The 22,288-nt window shown below is 35.8% G+C and overlaps 1 protein-coding gene across 1 annotated transcript in view; it reads right to left on the bottom strand.

Moving 5' to 3' along the window:
* Positions 1–6,039: 6,039 nt before the first annotated feature.
* Positions 6,040–22,288, bottom strand: part of SMSr (Sphingomyelin synthase related) — a 92,179-nt gene continuing 75,930 nt past the window's right edge. Inside the window, exons 6-7 of the mRNA XM_090370588.1 lie at positions 19,590–19,740; positions 6,040–6,411 (exon numbers count right to left, since the gene is read on the bottom strand). Coding sequence (XP_090226714.1) covers positions 6,080–6,411; positions 19,590–19,740 — 483 coding nt within the window. The 3' untranslated portion in view covers positions 6,040–6,079. The remainder of the gene's footprint in view (positions 6,412–19,589; positions 19,741–22,288) is intronic.

The raw sequence follows: 22,288 nt of genomic DNA, 5'->3' as shown, positions 1-22,288 counted from the left end.
CTGTTTTCCACACTACATGTGAAAATGTTTTTAAATTTTTGTTGTTTTTAAATTTTTGTTGGGTTTGTTCAAAAATAAAATATAGTGTTCATTCTAACTACTGAAAATCACTGTTTTTTCATGTTGTGACAACCACTAATAAAAATTTCAAAGACCACAGATTTTATTGTGTTTGGAAGGTTTACTTAACTCAAAATGCAAAAACTTATATGCTTACAAAGCTGCTTTTGAATTATCCTCCATATGTATAAAAGATTAAAACAAACTCAATACTCATCTCTCTCTTTCTCCCCCTCCTTCCCTCCCTACAATAGGGGTGATTCAGGAATAGTAAATATTTTGAGAAAGTTATATCAATTATTCTGAGTAAAAGAGTTCATATAAACATGTGTCCAATTCTCAATGGATAAGGAGATACAGCTGTTTGAAACTGGTGCACAGCTCCCTGAATCAGATGTGACCAAGAAGCAGTTATAACTTGACCCTGTTTGGTATTAGAAGTGTTGTTAAGAATGCCACACATCTTCACACATGTTGAATATGCTGATATGGTGTTTGTCTACAGTTTTTGTGGTGGAAGTACAACTGCCGCTTGTAGAAAATACCGTCAAGTTTCCTGAGGAATACTGGATTCAAGGATGTTTACACCAAACTGCGTGAGACTGGTAGTTCTCAGCGCTCATATTTCTGAACGTGCAAATGAACAAAATGTGGATGAAATAGAACACCTTCAGATGGTAGAACATAGTCCTATTAGCACACGAAGAATTTCTATGCATATTGGCGTTCCACAGACAAGGATATGGCGAACATTACTTGAGCACAGCTTGTATCATTTCACATACAGCAGGTGCAACACCTTCAACCAGGAGATGACGCCCAGCGACTGGAATCTTGTCAGTGGGTAGATGCTAATCGCTAATGAATTCCATTAATACTGTTCAGCGACGGTATCACCAACACCCGTAACTCTCAGGGATAGTGAGATGAAACTCCACGTGGCATTGTAGAAACAAATTTTCAACATCGCTTCTCATGTGTGGTTCGGTATCATCAACAATCAATTGATTGGGCCTGTTGTGTGAGAAAATCGTCTTACAGGGCCCATTTATCTATTTCTGCAAAACAAACTTCCACTACTATTGGAGGATGTTCCCTTGGCTACAAGGATTGGTATGTACTTTCAGCATGGCGGAGCTCCTGCACATTATACCCGTCTAGTGATACAATATCTAAATTGAACTTTCCCTGAACAATGGAACAATGGATCAGCCGCAGTGGTCCCATTCATTGGCCACCAAGGTCTCCAGACCTCACTGCATTAGATTTTTTGTTTGTGGGGATGGATGAAAAGAGCAGTATACAAAGAAAAGAAAGGTGAATACAAGAGACAAATTGCTCGCTCACATTTTGGATACTACTGTCCTCATAAAGGAACACTAAGACGACCTCAGAAGAATACATCTTATTACCACAAGAGCTGCAAAGTGAACTGAGGTTGGCAGAGGAATTTTCGAACATTTATTGTAAACTGTAAAAAATTTGCCATTGTGTTTTGTATCATTCAAAAAGTCAATAAATACAAACAATAAGCCATTTATTGTTCTTTAATACCTCTCTCATAATGGCTTTGTGCATGACAGTTTCAAACAGCTGTATCTCTGTATCCATAGAGAATTAGACGTGTTTATAAGAATTTTTTACTCAGAATAATCAATACTATAACCTCCCAAAATATTTAATATTCCTCCTGAATCACCTTGTGTATATATTATTTTTTTTTTATTTTATTTCAGGAATAAATTATGAAAACAAAATCAAAAAATTATTTACATCTTCACTCAAAAAATATACAAATGGTAATTATTTCAATACAGTAGCAGATTATAAATAATATTATTTGAAGCATGTAAATCTTATATAGTAGTTCATTTCAAAGTGCATGAACCATTCAATGAAAAATGTTTTGCTAACATAAAATACATAAATAGTTTGTTTTTATGGAAATATCACTTTTCTCTATAGTTTAACATAGTTCAAAATTGCTTGATAAAGGAAATAACCACCTGTCATACACATCAAATAAAGTAAAAATGACTAGACATTTAATGAAATAAATTTATATTTTAACAAGACACTTTCACTCATTAAATTAAAAACTAAGCACTGTAATTGTGACCATTATTACCATAAAAAATTTCTTTTAAGTGCACTGACATGGCTTCTAGTAAAGGTCTAAAAACTTTTTTTTTGACCTTCTATAAACTTTATTTATAGAACAATATGAACATGTAAATAACATTGCAAGCAATATCTGACACATTATTTAATAGAGTATTTATATTTAAGTTTCACTAATTCTTAATCTTTACTGATATTATTTGCACACAATTTTTCATCTTGTGAATGATGGTATTTTCAACAATTATGAAAGAGGAGGAAAATAGTGATATCACGTGTTAAGAACTTAAACCTTTTTTGTAATTAATTTTACTAACATTAGAGAATACCACAAATATACTTTTGAAACTGCTTTTTAAGTATTTTTAAGACTAAATAATATATCAGGATATTCATAGTTCAGCTGTAGGTTAAAAGGTGATTGCTTTAAAGTACTTTACTAACTAAAAAAAATTGCAAACCATATAACTTTATCTAAAGGATAGAAGCTGAAACAAGTGCTACGGTAGACAGATTACAATTGAATTGATGGCTGGAACAACATTGGATGTCTTTTTTTTTTGTGGAATAACGTTGGTTGTGACTCGCTGAATCGGAATGTGTAAAGTTTTAGTTCTCAAACTCACTGGTAGATAATGATAAATCAGTTTAAAGAGTGCATGTCTCAATTTCAGGTTGTGGAGCAACGTTGAATGTGTAACACTAAGCCAGAGGTTACAATTCATTTTGGTTTCAGTTCTGTAAAGTTTGTTGCTAAAATGCAGGTATCTAATAGTGATTTAGACAGTATTAACAACCATAAACGGGTGTTGAACATTGCAGAGTGGAAAGACAAAAAGCGTAAATGTTTGAAAGACAGTGGTAAAAGTTACGTGAATCAGCGTACAGGAAAAGTTGTTCCGGATAAAAAGCCACCGTCCAGTCCTCGAGGTTGTTTAGCAACGTGCAAGAAGTCAGGGTGCAGTGACCTCACCCTTCCATGGGTCCTTGATTTATTCCGACAGTTTCAAGAGGTAAGTTACAACGAACAAATCCTTTTACTGCTCAAGTTAATTACCTTATGAGAGCCAAAAAGAAGACGTCCAAATAAAACAAATTAGACTTCAACACGATTGGCTGGTTTTTATTATAGTCTCAATGGGAAGCCTGTTTGCCAGAAGGTATTGTGCAATGCATTTACTATCTCCCTGAGACGAGTACAGATATTACAACAAAAAATGAAAGACAGGGAGGTCGCACCGAAAGATAAAAGGGGATTGGATTTCAGCCATCCACACTGTTGATGCAGTTGTAAACTTGAATATCAGAGAACATATTGCTTCTTTCCCGACTGAAGTTAGTCACTACAGTAGAAATGTTTCATCGAAACTTTTTTTGAGCCCTGACTTAAACTTTACTAAAATGTATCGCCTATTTCAAGAAAAGTACCCTGACAGTCCTGCAAATTCCACAAAGTACAGAAAAATTTTCAAAAGAGTTCGATTTTGCGATTTGGTGCACGGCGGTCAAATACTTGCAAACAGTGCGATAAAAACTGTGCCCGCCTGATCCTAGCTCACAAAGAAGAAGAGCAGAATAAGATTGAACAAGAAAGTCTTATTCATCACATGAAGGCAGACCAAGCATATAAAGTGCCCTTGCCAATGATTCAAAAAATGCGAATTGTGTCGCACTTTGCGTTGACTTACAACAGGTTTTATTTATGCCCATGTTAACGCACTCTGATGTTTACTATCAGTGCCAATATTCGACGTACAATCTGTCCATCCACAATATGACAGAAAATCAGGCTAACGTGCTCTTATGGAATTAAAGCTTAGCCAAGAGTGGATCTAAAGAAATTGGATCACGCATATTAAAATATGTGACCTCATCATACGAGCCTCTACCCATTGGCCAAGAAAGAAACCTGATTGTGTGGTCTGACCACTGCATGGGTCAGAATAACAACTGGAACATCATTAAGTTGTACCGGTACTTGATATCATTACGTTACTTCACTGAGTTACATCAAAAATTTTTAATCACGGGGCACAGTTTTTTGCCCCGTGATTTATTGAGCGTGCTAAAAAAAGGCCAAAACTTTTGTCCCTTCAGACTGGAAGTCAGCCATTGCGAATGCCAAGATAAACAGGCCTTTCATGATCACTGAAATGAGCCAAGCCGACTTCAAAGATCTTGACTATATTGCCCCCAGAAAAATCAAGACAGAAATGAAGATCACTCAGTACGTGTGGTTGAAGATGACCCAGTTACTCTCAAGAGACACACAACACGTTGAGGCCATGGCACCATGACCCTGTTTTCCCAGCGAAACCGAAGGTGATTAAGTACTGTGAACTACCACTATTATACTTAGCCCCTCTTCCAATCTCAAAAGCGAAAAAGAAAGATCTTATGGACATGACAAAATACCTAATGGACCCTACACACCGCGAGTTTTATGAAAATATTCCAAGTGCATGAGAATATCCAATTTTAACGTTTGGATCTGATGTGTGTGCTATTTCTGATTTTTAAAATTTCATTTCACTTAATTCGATGCTTTTTTATCAAATTCTAATGTAAGTGTTCGATGTAATTGCGGACAATATTAAACTTTCCTCTGTGTTTTTATTAAAAATTAAAAAAAAAAAAAAAATTCTAATTTTTTTTGCCCCTTTGTTGGAAAATGTTTATTACAATGGAACAATGTTGGATGTGAGATTTCCTTGACAACTATGTAGCTTTTATTGTGTTCCCATTAAATTGGCTCTCCTGTCAAATTTGCAATTTGTAACATCCAACGTTGTTCCAGCCACCAATATAATTACCCGAGTGAGCAGTAACATCATAATCTTCTCTTCCCAAGATTGTGGATTATAATATTAAACATTCCTTCCAACTTAAAAACTCAAAGTAATATTTGTTAGAAAATTAAAAATTTTTCGAATCAAATAAAACAGCAATCATCATTTGTTGTTTTGCATATGAAAAAATTGCTATTTTTCAAGCAAAAAGAATTTAAAGCAGAACTTTTTTATATTGATTCCTCTTTAATCTAGATATTTCACAAATGCTTTCAAAATGTCTAAACACACACAAATATTTTGTTAGAGAATATGTGGTTACCTAATATAAACCTCCAGTTTATGTCCATAATAGTGTTAGAAATTCTGCTATTCAGTTTTACAAAAAAACATAATTACAAAATTTAACTTTAATTTTATCCTAATGGTCATAATAAAATAAACTGCTTATATTTTTGGCTGATAGTTATTATGATCTAAAAAGTTACAAGTTCCAGTTATTTATTATAAAAAATATACTCTTGATATTCGATTACATAAATGCCTAGCCATTCTGAAATGGAATATCTGTAACAACTAACTAAAACTTGTTTCACGTATGTACGACAATATTTTTTTTAACATGTGGAACAAAAAGGAAGAGATACATTATGCATCTAATCAAATACACAACCACTAATTTATTCAGTAATTTTTAAATATGAAACTGAAGGAGTAAAAAAATGGCAAAATACTTTGAGCAGAACGAAACTGTCCTATAAATAAATATGTACATATATGCTTCTTCTTTTCATTTCTTATATACATAATCAATCATAAATATAAAAACTTAATTATATTTAATTTAGTGACATCCTGCATAAAGCAAACTTACTCCATTATATTATAACAGGGATAAAATGTCAATGTTTTTTTAAAAAAGCTGATTATTAAGGCACTTATTGGTTCCTTAAGCAGATCACAATTCACACTTTAATTGCAGATTAAACTTCCAATAAAGAAGTCATTTTATATTTTACAGAATAACAACAAAAAAAAATACTCTCCACATTGTAATGTGCTCCATACTTTTAACAGAAACTGTTAGTATGACAGATAACCAGTCAGCATCATATTCTTAATGAGAGTATTTTGCAGAGGAATAACTTAAAATGAATTGGTATCCTAAAAGGCCATTCAAATTCATTTGGTACTATACCATTCACACCAGATTCAAAGAAATAAAACAGAGGAAACCATATTCTAGTTCTCCGCCTATCATTCTGCATCAGTGCTCGATTGTTGGCTAAAGTATGGTAGTACAAGAAAAGGCGAGTGGAAATATAAAATGCTATGAAAACATCTATTGAGTAATGTTCATGGCCAGCAAGGATAAAAAATATTCCAAACAGATTCATCACCCACGTAAAGGTATGCAAATAATAGAGTCTGGCTGGAGTATCTAAAAATTAAAAGAAAAATATCAATAAATTACTAAAAATTTTTAGAGCTATGAAATATTACTGCTTCTTAGCCAAGCAACTTAACAAGAAAAAAGATTTCAGTATACATTTCAGTTAATATTAGTACTGTTAATGTGTGATCCTGTTATAAGTACTCTCTAAATAAAAAGCAAACAAACACTGGATAAAATGTATCATTTGACAACGTTCTACTACCATCATCATGTATTATTTGTGTATCTAGAGTAAGAAGTGCTTCTTTTAAAGGTGATGTATACTGCTATTTATTCTCAGTTGAGTTGACATAACCACTCAGATGGCACCCATTTCAAAGATTGTCTCCTTGTTGGTTGGTTGATGGATAGGTACTGCAAGTAAAAAAGCTGAAATCATTTGCAATGTGATTCAATAATGCCAAAAGGTGTACAAAGTTAAAGTTCCCTGCATTTCAAAGCAAAAACGTTCAGCTATATGTGCATATGCTCATGCTTTTGCTGTAAAATGTACTGAACTAAATTTCTACACGTATTAGAATCTCTCACGTTGCTGAATTATGTTATAAATGGGTTTTCAGCACTTGGGGTATCCATGTACCAACTGATGCAGGGACTAGCCTGAAAAATAGTGCAATTTGGGTGGGGGCACTCAGCTGCAAGTAAGTATACTTCTTTGTGAAAAGAAGCTGTTACCTGAGGTGCACAAACAAGGTCAACCTGCAATGAAAGAATTCACATGGACATGCAAAAACGATACTGTTTATGTAAACCTTTGTTTGTTCTTTATTTATATAGTTAAATAAATAAAATAAGGTAATTAAAAAAGTTTAGAGACTGAAATAATATTTGGGAAATGAAGCTTATGAGCTATTTGGATAGATCCCCTTTGAAGTAATCTTGACACAATACTTGTCAATTCCAAAGCTCCTGCCATTTCTGATAGGCTTTTGAAGTTGTTGACAGTTCCTGTGTTGCAATCTGAATAATTTATTCAGTGAATGCAAATCTGGTACCTGTCAAGAAAGCTATAAGCTTGGAAAACAAAAAATCACAGGAAGCTATATCTAATGAGTATGGTGGGTAGGGCACCATAGTGACAGTGTTTTTAGCATTAGTACAGCCATATGATGCAAGAAAGCAAACTAACATCAGCAAAAAAAAAAAAAAAAAAAAAAAACCCTTCCCATTTTACCAGACTTGATTACAGACCAGTTTATATCTACCATAGGCATCTGTGTCACCTGATAATTTATATGCATCCCATGCATTTTTCTTCTCTACCACAAGTCTCATTAATTCATCTGGCATCCATTTAGGCCTAAACCTTGAACAATATTTCTTAGATGGTATGAGAAACAGTAATTTCCAAGATTAATTCCTTGAATCTTAACTTGCAACTTTATTTCAACATTGGCCTGTACTTAAGTAATTCCACCATTGTCATAAATAACATCTACTGAGAACATTAATGCATGCTCAATGCTGATGGGATTCTTCCTCTTGCTCAGAATAATCACCTGAGAGGGCATAAATTCAAATTGAGGAAAGAGAGATGTAGGATAGATGTGCAGACGTTTGCCTTTAGCCAGTGGGTAGTTGGTTACAGACTTCCATCCTTTGTTGTCGAAGTTGATAGCCTAAATAAATTTAAGGCTGGAACAAAAGGAAGGGTGAAATGGGAGCATTTTTTTTTTTTTTTTGGCTGATGCTGCATAAGCTTGCTTTCTTGCATCATATGCAAGAAAGCCTCTACTAATGCTAGTGATTCAGATTGCAACAGAAGACCTATTAGCAATTCCGAAAAAAAGTCTAGCAGAATGCTTCCAAAAATTGTAGAAACTTTAGAATTGGTATATACAGCGGATTACTTTAAAGAAAATTTTTTAAGATGATTACATTGAAGGAAATCCATCTGAATAGCTGGTACACTTAATTTATCAAACAGTTCAATCCCCAAACCTTCACACCTGATTCATTTGAACAGTATACCAAAAGGTGTGGAGTACTAGTTCTTGTTTAAAGAACAATAATAAATAAAGATATGGATGCATTTTTGCAGCACTGCAGGTTTTCTGAAGCTATAGAATATTTTCCAATAAGGGATTTCCTCTTAAAAGTTGCACAACACAGCGGCAACCCCCAAGGCAGAATGCGCTGGTCCCAAAGGAACTAGTAGTTGTTGGTGATTCTATTGTCAGGGAAACGGGTGACATGCCTTGTAAAAAGGATAGGTGGAACAGGAACAGGGTATGTCTGCCAGAGGCAAAGGTTGATGACGTTTTAGAGCAGATATCATCTTTTAAGGGCACAAAAGGTGATATACTATTACACGTTGGCACTAATGATATCAAGAGTAGGAGACCAGCAGAATTGCTTAACAAGTACAGGTCACTGTTGAAAAAAAGCTGTGAAATAGGGTTGAATTTGAAAGTGTCTGCAATTCTGCCCAGACACGATAGAAGGGAGTATATGATGAGAGCCTTGTCGATCAATTCGGCCCTGGAAAGATTGTGCAAGGCTCAAGGGGTAGAATTTTTTTCAGCCTGGACTGTACTTGTTAACAGGAGAGATTGCTTCTACAGGGATGGGATACACTTAAATAGAAAGGGTGCAAGAATATTTGCTGATGCTATCAAGGCAGTGTTAGGTGAGTCGGAAAACTGCTAGCTTGGGGGGGGAGACAAAGACGAAGAGATTAACAGTAGCCACTGGCAGAGGTGAAAGAGATTCTTGCACTGTTTTATTGGAATGAGCAGAAGCCTGAAAAACAAAATGCAGGATATTTCAGAGACTGCCGGAAGTCATTGCGGTACAAGTAAACACATGGGTTGTGTTAGGGTAGCTAAGAATAGAAATAGGTGCATGTATACTTGCGTGTACACCAATGCTAGGAGTTTAGTAAAATAAATTTGATGAATTTGAGGTATTGCTCAAAACATCAAAGGCAGATATTGTTGGAATATCAGAGACGTGGTGTCACACAGATATAAGGAATGCAGAACTGGAATTTGGGGAGTACAACATCTACAGAAAGGATAGACTGGATAGGAAGGGAGGAGGGGTTATGCTATTAGTTAAGAAATGCATAAAATCCAAGGAAGTGAAGCCAGTGGACATCGCTGGACAGTGCAGTGTCGAACCAGTTTGGTGTGACATAAGCATTGGGAGATCAAAATTGAGAGTAGGAGTCTGCTATAGGCCTAATGACTCTGATGAGTATAATAAGATACTGTACAGTGAAATAGAGTCAGCCAGTAAATCAGAGAGTCTTATAATGGGAGATTTTAATTTCCCAGATATTGACTGGAATTTGGGGGCTGGTCACTCACACACTAGTAAGGCTTTTGTGGATTTATTGGATGATTGTTTTCTACATCAGCATGTTCAGAAGGCAACTGAAGGGAAGAGTACTCTTGATTTGATTATCAGCAGTGATTCTTCATGCATTAAGAATCTGCAGATAAATGAACCACTAGGTGGCAGTGATCACAGTGTGCTGAAGTGGGATTTACTCAAAGAGGTAACTACCATTAGGGGTAAAGGGAAGGGTTATTGCTTTCGTAAAGGCAACTATGATGTACTGAGACAGTATTTAAATTCTATACAGTGGGACCAACTGATGATGTTACCAACAGCAAATGCAAAATGGGAAGCATTCAAAGAACTTATCTTGGAAGCTACTAGGCTTTACATACCAACTAAGAAATATTGTTCAAGGTTTAGGCCTAAATGGATGTCACATGAACTGATGAGGCATATGGCAGAGAAGAAACATGCATGGGATACATACAAATTAACACATGACACAGAAGCCTATGATAGATACAAGTTGATCTGTAACCAAGTTACAAAGGAGGTTAGGCAGGCGAAGGCAGATTACGAGAAATCTTTGGCAAGGGATGCAAAGAAAAACAGCAAAGAGTTCTTTACTTATGCAAACTCTAGAAGGAAGGGGATGAATCAGATTGGTCCACTTGATATCGATGGGTCAACTGTTGATGATCCTGCTCAGGTAGCTAACAAACTAAATGAATATTTTGCATCGACATTCACACGAGGAGTTATTTAGCGAGGGGAAAGCCAGAGGTGTATTCAACTCTAGCAGTAAGCTAGAGAATCTTGTTGTAATAACTGAGAGTAAAGTGGAGGAGAAATTGTTGAAGATAAACACAAGAAAGGCACCCGGGGTGGATGGGATCTATCCAGTTATATTAAAGGAGGCAGCAAAGGAAGTAAGCAAACCCCTAGCCATAATTATGAGAGCTTCTTTGGACTCAGGGAGGTACCCATAGACTGGAGATGTGCAAATGTCACCCCAATTCACAAAGGAGGATCAAAGGCTGACACAAGTAATTATATACCTGTGAGTTTAACTTCTGTTCCAGAAAAATTAATGGAGGCACTAGTTAAAGAAGCACTGCAGGATCATTTAGACAAGACTTCAGCTATAGCTCGGACACAGCATGGTTTTGTTAAGGGGAAGTCTTGCCTGACCAATTTGATTGGATACTATGATGCAGTCACAAAGGAACTGGATGCAGGGAATAACTTTGATATTATATACTTGGATCTTAGAAAGGCTTTTGATACTGCTGCACATGGAAGACTGCTGCACAAATTGGAGCAGTGTGGCATTGGAGGCAAATTGCTGCTGTGGATAAAGGGGTGGCTGAGGGGGAGAAGACAGAGAGTGGTAATTAATGGACACTGCTCGTCATGGACTAATGTTATTAGTGGAGTCCCTCAGGGCTCAGTGTTGGGTCCATTATTGTTTTCTGTATTCATAAATGATATTGATGAGGGTATATCAAGCTTAATGTCGAAGTTTGACGATACAAAGGTAGGCAGGGTTGTCAAGGACACTACTGACACTATGCTGCTGAAACAATATCTGGAAAGGTTGAGCAGACGGGGTGAGAGGTGGCAAATGAAGTTTAACATTGACAAATGTAAAGTACTACACATGGGAAACAGCAACCCCAGAGCAACGTATCAACTCTGTGGTACTACACTGACAGTGGTAGAGAATGAAAGGGACTTGGGGGTGGTTGTGCAGGCAGATATGAAGTTCTCTGAGCAGTGCAGACGGGCTGCAAGAGTAGCTCATGGTGTATTGTCAATGATATATAGGAATTTTTCTAGCAGGGATAAGGAGGTGATTATTCCCTTGTATAAGGCAATGGTTAGGCCACACCTAGAGTAATGTATACAGGTCTGGAGGCCTCATTTCAAGAAGGATGTAGAGCTGCTGGAACGAGTACAGAGAAGGGCAACAAGATTAGTGAATGGAACAAAGGGGTGTTCTTACGAAGAAAGGCTTAAGTTTTGCAAATTACAGTGTCTGGAGACTAGGCACCAGTGAGGTGATCTGATAGAGGTGTATAAAGCCTTGAATGGTTTGAGCATGCTCAATGCTGATGGGATTCTTCCTCTTGCTCAGAATAATCACCTGAGAGGGCATAAATTCAAATTGAGGAAAGACAGATGTAGGATAGACGTGCGGAAATTTGCCTTTAGCCAGCGGGTGGTTGGTTGGTGGAACAGACTTCCATCCCTTGTCGTGGAAGTTGATAGCCTAAATAAGTTTAAGGCTCAGCTGGACCGGTATTTTGAACAAACAGAGGGGTGAAGTGGAAGTGGTTTTTTTTTTTTTTTTTTTTTTTTGGCTGATGCTGCATAAGCTTGCTTTCTTGCATCAAATGCCTCTACTAATGCTAATGCTAAAGTTATTATATGAAAATGGATGTCCCAAACTATATATATACAGCAGGCCCCCGTTATAATGCGGTTCGCTTTATGCTGATTCGCTATAACGCTGTTCTTATATTATACCCCATATCTGACTATAATGCTGTCACAGATGTAACGAATCAAATGTAACGAAATCGTTTCATTTGATGGAGTCGATAGCTTGAAAATGAATAGCAAAACAGCATTAAAACATTTCCCACACTCAGTGAAATTTTCTAATTTAATGCAGTACAGTGACTTGTTACATAGTTCCGAGATCAACATTTTAAAAAAATATCACGTATATTGCTTGTAATATTTGCGTTATATGCAGTATCGTAGTTACCCTTTTTCGGGGCCAGAGGCAAAGAACATGTTCAGGCCCCTACTTAATTAACAAAAATTACAAAAACAGGAGACAGCCAAAGATGCCGGGACCCTAAAGGACCCGGGGCCTGGAGGCAATTGCCTTGCCTGCCTACATGGTAGCTACGCCACTGGTTATATGCATTTATCCGAAGTCTAGTCATCACTCAGTACAGTATTAGACATCGTGCGTAATGGACAGTTTACTCGAACACTGTATCATAATTAATGCAACCAATGCAGTTACATTTTCGAAGAGCTAATAATGGCCGATAAGAATGAAAAAGCAACAACAACGTCTGAGCACAGTACGAAGACTATAAATGTAAGAAAAAGACTGAATTTGAAAATTAAATTAGACGTTTTGAAGCGAATCAATTCCGGCGGATGTGTGCCATTTAGGACTTGCAAGTTTAACTGTAAGAACAATTATAAAAAAATAAAGAATTAATTTTAGCAGCAGTAAGATAGCTGTTCCACTGCAAGCAACTAGGGCTAGGCCAGCTATTAGGATTGAAATGGAAAGACTTTAACTAATATTATTAAAGATAATATCCAATGCAGAATTCAGTTAAGTTAAATATTATAAAAAAAGAGAGAGAGAGAAAGAGATTAGCCAATATGATGATCTGAAGAAAACTCACAAAAAAAAAAAAAAAAAAAATGTGGAACCATTTAAAACTGGTAAGGGCTGGTTGAATAGATTTAAAATCCAGGGAGAAGCCTCAAGTGCAGATCAAAGAGCCGAAACTTTCTAAAAAGAACTTGTTAAAATTATTGAAGAGGGGTATTATGTGTTATACTTCTCAACAAGTTTTTAATACAGATGAAGCAGGACTTTTATGGAAACGAATGCCTAAATTAAGTTTCATATTGAAAGAAGGAAAAAAACATGCCAGGTTTCAAAGCAGCAAAGGATCAGTTGACTTTATTGTTAGGTGGTAACGCTGCGGGAGATTTAAAAATTAATACCCGTTTTAGTTTATTTGGAAGAGGGCCAAAGTTCAACTCAAAATCGACACATTTTTCATGATTAAATCCATGATTTTAATTGGAATTTTAAGTTTAATTTTGATACGTAAGTAGTTACCACATAAGTATATACGTATGTAATGCATATCCTATGGCACCGACCTTATGGGAATGTGGTGCTCGCTTAGCCCAGATTCACTTAGCACTCTGTTTTTCCGGAACGAATTATCAGCGTTAAGCGGGGGTCACCTGTGTGTGTGTGCATATACATATATATATATATACACATGCACACACACACTTGTGTTCAAAGAAAGTGCATCAAGTAGGAAATTTCATATTGCTAAACCTTTTTCACGGTTAGCATCACACATAGAAATATAAACAAAAGATATTTATTAATAGTTAAGGCAAAGCTAAGTAATATTTGACAGGTGCTCTCAAAATATTCCAAAATGAGCATTTGCAACCTTTATACAACAGCTTTGGTAAACATGACAATTATGGATGAAATGTTATCAGAAGCCCTCAATTTGCTTAAGTTTATCATTTTAAATGGAAAACTAAATGAAAAGTTTACCAGGTGCAAACTAATATTTAGTTGAACCGCCTCTGGCCCTGATGACAGCACACACTGTTGAGGCACAGACAAGATTAATTTCAGAAGATAATCAACTGATAATTGATTGTCTTCCAAACACGAATTATGGCTTCCTGAAGTTCACAAAGGGTCTTTGGTTTCTTTCTGGCAACTGCAGATTCCACACAATGCCAACATTTCTCTATAGGATTCAGGTCCGAGCTGTTTCCTGGCCAGCTAACAGTTGTAATGGACCATTCTTCCAACCACTTTTTCACCTGTAACACTTTTTCGACAGTAATGTAAAAACATTACTGTCGAACCTCTAATGCAGAAATGAAACTAAAGTAACTACAGAAGTGCTTACTTACACTTTTTGCCCAATGACAAGGAGTAGAGTCATCCTGAAAGATGCAGTTACTTGGCAGGTTGAAATGGTCTCTAATGGTTGGCAGAAATTTGCCTTCCAATATAGCCAGGCATCTATTGGCATTTACAGAACCTTTTATAAACTGCAGGTGACCTACTCCGCGATACGAAATGCACCCCCATATAATTTGGCTGGTAGGGAATTTCACTGTAGCCACCATACAGTCTGGATGGTATTCTTCACTACGTCGACGGCGAATCGTTTGTCTCCCATCAGAGCCATGCAGGTTGAATTTCTTCTCATCCTAGAAAATAACTGACTTCCACTGCTCGAGGGTCCATTTGACATGTTCCTTACACCAAATTAATCGGGCCTTTTTCATTTTTTGTGTGAGGAGAGGCTTCTTCTTAGGACGGGCTACAAGTCCATTTTTGAAGAGGCGTCTTCTGACTGTTACTGCACTTGCTACCACTCCTGTATGTTCTTTCCATTCTCTTTTCAGCTCAGATGAAGTAGCTTTATGGTTTTTAAGGCATAATGCTTCAAAATGCAGTTCTGTTTTGGCTTAGAGACTTGTTTGCATCCAGTTCCTTTTTTCCAATCTAGGACCAGTATTCTTGAGTTTGGAAAGAAATCTACTCACTGTCGACTGATTACAAGACACTCTATGAGCAATATGACAGGAAGAACATCCTCACGTAAAGCAACAATAGCACTGTTTCTTCGTGCACATAAACTCGCCATCCTGACACAAGCAAGGAATGACTGCAACTCTTGCGTGCTTATATGGCTGAAAGTAACAGCTGATGCAATATTATGTCATCACATATGCGTGTCAATCTAATCTGATGCAATCTGTAAGAAATATTGCCATATACTTATGTTATTTGGACGACAATTACAATTTTAAGGGGTGATGCACTTTCTTTGAACACCAGTGTATTTATATATATATATATATTTTTTTTTACTTAATTTTAAATAATTCAGATTAATGAGTTAATTATGAATGGATGTTCATCCATTCTACACATTTACTAATTATCTCTAAAATCGACGAGTACAGCAAGTGGCATCAGTATATCATATATCATATCAGTTAAGTACAGCAAGTGCTGTACTTAACTGATACATATGATGTATTTGAAAATAAGCCTAATGGTATTTTTTTAAACGTTGGATGTGATTAGATTGTGCTAGTTCATAGATCTCTGCTTTAAAAGTAGATGAAATGCATTACATGGCATTCAAGTGCTCATTAGTAAACAAGGAAGAATCTATATTTTCAATAGTTCACAGCTAAGAATGTTTGCTCACGGATAGGTCCAGGTATAAAATTGCTATAGATTTCACTCAGCAAAGGCATGTTTCAGAGAGTCCTTATTTTGTAATGCAATCATCTCCATTTGCATCTGTGCTAGGGCTTCACTGTTATACCAAAAGAATTTTGAAATATGTGGATTTCATCTGGGCTAGTATAAAAATCGATGAACCTCGAGGAAAATTCACTTTACAGCTACCGAATAATGGTTTGAAAACTGTTTCTTAGAATTAGCTGTTCAACCAGTTTGATGAAAGATTCCATAGCAGTCTTACAAGAAGGGAAGGGGCATGTATTTCATTTATTAATATTTGTGCATAAATTTCGATTTAACTTTAGAGGTTTTAATATCAGAACACATATTACCTTTTCTTCGAAGTTTCACATTAAGCACATTAAGATAACTTATGTTCACCAGGAAAGCAAGATCTAAGATCCATTTATCACCTGATTACTGTGGTACTGGTTTACTCATTTTGGCCATGAAAATGTCTATATCAATCAGATCATGACTGGAAAATTATTTAAAGTGCTGTACCCTTATTCAACAATCATACTGCTGAATCTCATAGCAGCATAGAGAGACAGACATCAGCTTAAATGTCTCCCATGAAAATGGAAGAACTGACTGTGTAAAACTACTACATTGAAGTGCATGTTGAAATAATAACACCCTTCAAAGGAAAAATATTGCAGCACAGTACCTCCTGATCAATAATGATGTGAAATGTCTTGGGTTTTCAGAGCCAACTTGCATAATTTCATTGTAGATTCACCCTACTTGCATAATTTCATTGTAGATTCATCCTACTTGCATAATTTCATACATAAGTTAACTTGCATAACTTCAATGTAGATTCACCCTATTACACTGATCTTAAACCTATTCATGTTTCACCCACCATCCATTTATACTTTTTACCTTTTCCCAGCTCAGTTCAAAAGAAGAAAGTTTTCTTTACTTCCAGAACAAATCCTTGCTTGCAGTACCTAGCTCATGAAAAATAAAGGCAGCTTCAATTCCATAAACAAATATCAACAACTGCACAGTATCTGTCATGATTATCATCAATTTTGAATGTATAACAATCAAATGATTTTCTCAACTTAAGTTGTTAGAATAAATTTGCACCTAATTCTCTTCTGTACATCTTACACAAATTCAGGCAGAAAAGGTGATTCATCGAGTTTTTTTTTTCCTTATCTGGATACTCTTCTTCTTTTTCTTCAGTAAAAATGGAGATGTAATAAGACCTACCTACTTTTGCAATTGTTTCAGTCATTACATGACTATCTTTTACTCCTGATTTGAATGTATCATTTTTTGAAGCTATTTACTTGACCCATTAAAGAGATTTTCATATTGCAAATTTTATGTTTTCTAAGCTTAGTAGTTCCACAACTGGTCCCTCATTTGGATAAGTCTGGCTTTGAACCCTGTCATTAACTGAAACCATTTCTAAAGTCCTCTTCAATTAAGGCTATAGTTAGCTGATCTCCGGCAAGGGGAGCAGATTCCCCCCCCCCCCCAATGAGTTATTCCAGGTTTTTTAGCCCACACCACACGAAAACTGGTGTGTAAACATGTACTTCTACAGGCACAATACACACATATGAATATAAGTCATGCCCAGGGACTGTTACAATAATGATAAAAAATAATTTTTCTAACATTATCAGTGAGACAATCAAATTTACCTCGCTCTCACTCTCTGTGATGCTTGATACTGCATTTTTTAATAACAGAAACAGTTTTTTTTTTGTTAGATAAGACAAGCAGGTTTACTCTCACTTTTGTTAAAGAAGTATTCCATAGTCCAGTCTTCTTTGGAAACCATATATTTATCACAAATTTTCCATTTCCATAAATTCACAATTCAGGGAAAACAACCACTTTATACAACTCACGAACAAAGAACAATTAAACCTTTTCAGAGTTAAACCACTTTTAAACAGAGAAATATACCAATTTACTTCTTAAAAGGTCCTGCTCACTTATAAAGGACTACGAAAGTTCCATATTTTCCTGGAGCAATAGCTGAATTTTTCTAGGTTTATCTACACCACATTAATGCATGCTACCTTTGTTTACATGTATTCATTAATGCAATGCAATGTGAATTCTTTGAAGTCTGTTGCCACTTTCCTCTTTAACTGGATTAAACCCATTGTGTTTGCTTCTTTGACTTACTGCTTCTCCTCTCTCTCTTCCATGAACAAGTCCATATAAATAAACTCTTTCCTCTTCATTCCAATCAATCAGATGGGCTGAGAAGTGGCAACTGAAGTTTAACATTGAAAAATGCAAAGTACTGCATATGGGTAGCAGTAACCCCAGAGGACCATACCAACTGTGTGGTACTACACTTAGGGTGATAGAAAATGAATAAGACCTGGAAGTGAATGTGCAGTCAGATTTGAAGTTTTCTGAGTAATGCAGACAAGCTGCCAGAGCAGATCATGGGGTATTGTCAATGATATACAGGAATTTTGCTAGCAGGGAAAATGAGGTGATTATCCCTTTATATAAAGCAGTGGTCAGGCCATGCCTTGAGTACTGCGTACAGTAATCAAGGCGTACAGGTCTGAAGGCCTCATTTTAGGAAGCACGTAGAGTTGCTTGAGCATGTAAAAAGGGAAACAAGATTGGTGAGGGAAACAAAGGGGTCCTCTTACCAAGAAAGGCTTATGTTCTGCATATTGCAGTGGCTAGCGACTAGGCACCTATGAGGCGATCTGATTGAGGTGTAATGTCTTGAATGGGTTGAGCACGCTGAATTCTGAGAGGATTCTTTCGCTTGCTCGGATTACGAACCTGAGGGGATTTAATTCAAATTGAGGAAAGACAGTTGTAGAATAAATGTGCAGAAATTTGCCTTTAGCAAATTTCTATCTGGAACAAACTTCTATCTGTCGTTGTGGAAGTTGATAGCTTAAATAAATTCAAGGAGGAACTGGACAAACTTTTAGAGGGAATGGTTGTATGAATTTTTTTTTTTTTTGGCTGATGCTACATATGCTCATATGTTTGCTTTTTTTGCATCACATGCCTCTATTACTACTACTACTACACTGTGCACCATCATAAACAACTCCACAAACTTTCTTTCTTGTTTCTTTTTTTTAAGTTTGTGTATTTTTGGTTTATCAAAATTTGTATGCAGAAAACATTTTAGCAGAGCAGTCAAAAACTCTGTGAGTTATGCAAAAAGTACCTGTCGGCTATATGCAAACCAACTGCCAAACCCTACTTCATGATAAAACAAATACAAATATGACCTAGCTAATAAACTCATGGTGAAAACCATGAGTTTAGTGGCTAGGATAGTCTGGATAATTCAGGGAGTAAGCTGTGAAGTTTGGTGAACAGTCATTTTATAAACAGGAATGCAAAACTTGACTGTTTAGTTAAGTAAAGTAATACCATATAGAGAAATCTAAGTGCAAAAACTATTTATTAGAGATTATGAGAATACCTAATAAATAACAATCAGTGTTTTTTTTTTTTTTTGTTTTTTATTCCACTTCAGACCAATTACAACTAACCTGCAGCAGGCTGCAAATGGACTACAAGAAATGAGAACTTTCTGGTGCTTCAATTTCTTGGTACCCATCTACAGTTACAAAAAAGAATTACATTACGTAATTCTTTTTTCTATAATAGAGCTTACACACAATTTTTATGAAACAGGCTGAGTGAACAAAAAGACAAAAGTCTTTTCAAATACACTGAAAAGTGAGATACTGTATTAAGAACGAACACCAAAGTATTTTATGCTTAAAAAAACTATTTATAATAAATAAAAAAAAACTAAAATATTATATCTAGCAAGATAACTTACACTCTGTAATGAAAAAATTAAGCAGAGTAAGTGTCACTGTGTGGCCACTGAACATATAATCTCCACACGTACGTACTCCCTGGATGGACATACCACCACCTTGCCAAATGAGAAATGCAACTTGTAGCTTCTCCTGCCAGTTACCAAAAGGCTGCAACAAAAGACAAATTTTCAATAGCAAGAGATTCAAAAATTACTATAACACAAAACTGCGGCAACAATAAAGTATAAATTAGCATAATAAACATTGAAAACTAAATTAAGCCACAATAAGGATTAAAAGATTGACATCTTTTGAGGTAAGAAAAGATTTTTGTTATCCATTTGCTCAGTAAAGTATACAATATATTACATGATGAATTAAGAACAATAACAGCATAACTGACTAGTTACTAGCATATGGCTCTATCAACAGTTGAACCAGTGCAGTTAGACTGCTTTTATCACAGGGGGTGTCTGGGGTCTACAAAATGCTAATGATCAGATCCAGTCAGTCATGTATTGTTTAATTATGCTTGCATTCCAACCATATGCTTTTGGCGACAGGAGAGAGAGTGTGTGTGTGTGTGTGTGTGTGTGTGTGTGTGTGTGTGTGTGTGTGTGTGTGTGTGTGTGTGTGTGTGTGTGTGTGTGTAGCTGAGTTGCAAAATGCATTTCACGGCACTGACACTTTCATTCATGTAATTTACAAATCCAGCCACTGTGACTCAACTGGTACTGCCAAAATGCATCACAACCTAAGCATTTAAATTATCAGGTTCAATATGCACAACATACAACTACTCATGCACACTTATTGCAGCACCAGGGTACTTATCCACCCACCAGAGGCTGAACAGCCTTGAAACAACCATCTGGGTGGTGGTATCCAATGAGAATAAATAAAAACAGTCTTTTCCAATGTTGAAGCATTCAAAGGTATTCACAATATGAGATATGATAAAACCAATAGCACTAATGCACTAACCTACTGTTTAGTGTATTAATTATCACAAATGAATAAGTATATACCAAGTTTATCTGAAATGAGAGGAATGCAGTTATATGGCAATCACAGCACATATTTATTAAGGGGAGAACCCTGTTGTTAGGTTTTTAGGTAGTTGTTCGATAGGTTTCAAGACCCAAAGGCAGCTAAGGCAAAAATATGTCTGTCAGAGTTATTATTATTATTATATACATTAGTTAATCAAAAGGAAATGGATGCAGAAAATAATTTTGACCACAAAACTAAGATTTCAGTAAAGCTTTTGAAGCAGTTCCAAATGAATGACTACTATACAAATTGAAACTGCAAAGTATTAGGATCAAGTTACTGCTATTGATAAAGGAATGGCTGTGGTAGGAGACAGATTGGTTATTACTAGCTATTGCTTTATGTGGACATATTTTATGAGTGCATAACTATGAGTGGGGTATCCTCAGGGTTTTGGCATTGGATTTCCTACTGTTGTTAATATTTATTAATAATATTGATATTAGTAAATTAATAAGAGGAGTTTACCTCAATATAGTACGTGGAACACTTCCGTATGATACCCTCCAGAAATTAAAACGGAAAAAAACGAAAAAATCGACAACTTACCGGTACATTAAAGTAAAATATAAATAATATTTTCGTTAGATTCTTTTAATTGCGTTAATTTGAATTTTAATTGTTTTGAATTGATTTTGAATTGTGTTAAATTGATTATTTCATTATTTATAATTTACTTTAATTATTTATATTTTACTTTAATGTACCGGTAAGTTGTCGATTTTTTCGTTTTTTCCGTTTTAATTTCTGGAGGGTATCATACGGAAGTGTTCCACGTACTATATTGAGGTAAACTCCTCTTATTAATTTACTAATATCATTATCAACGTAGAACATATTGAGTATTACAGCTCTGATTCATACTATCTAATAATATTGATGTAGCTATATCAAGTTTATAATCAGAATAACTTACTTTGACAAGATTTAGATAAATTAGGCAGATGAGATGGAAAGTGGCAACTGATGTTTAAAATTGATAAATATTAATAAAAAGTAACTAAACAGTCCAACATGATGTTCTCTAAGCAGTATAGATAGGTTGCTAGAACAGCAGTTCATGGGATTCTGCCAATGATATACAGGAATTTTGCCAGAAGTGGTTGACCATTATATAAGGAAATAGTTGTATAAGGTAATGCATACAGGTCTAGAAAGCCTGGTTTTAGGAAGGATGTAGATCTGTTGAGAAGGGTGCAGAGAAGAGCAACAAAATTAGTTAGGATAGCTAGGCCAAAGAAGGATATTCTGACTAAGAAGACTTAGTTCTGTAAATTGCAGTGACATGATTGAGGTATATAAGGCTTTAAAATGGTTTAGTAAATTACATGCTGATGTAATCTTTACTCTTTCTCAGACAGCATACACAAGAAGGAACTAAATGTCATTGAAATGGTATGCCTGACGTAGCCCAGTGGTTAGGAGCGAGAGTGCATTGTACGCATTCCTTGAGTGGACCAGGGTTCAAACCCGTGACTACTAAATACGATAAATATTTGTATTGACGATTTATTGTAAACTCCACTGACTTGGTTGTCGTGCCGGAGTATAAACAGAAAATTTATTTTATATCATTTTATGCTGGAAGTCTTCCAGCACACACGACATCTTGCATTTCCAATCGTATACTCTCTCTCTCTCTCTCTCTCTCTCCTCGAAGGCC

Source organism: Mastigoproctus giganteus, chromosome 3 (assembly GCF_048544385.1).
Source record: "Mastigoproctus giganteus isolate SK-2022 chromosome 3, ASM4854438v1, whole genome shotgun sequence".
Lineage (NCBI taxonomy): Eukaryota > Metazoa > Arthropoda > Arachnida > Uropygi > Thelyphonidae > Mastigoproctus > Mastigoproctus giganteus.
Note: the sequence above shows the minus strand (reverse complement) of the source record. Positions and strands in the feature narration are given on the sequence as shown.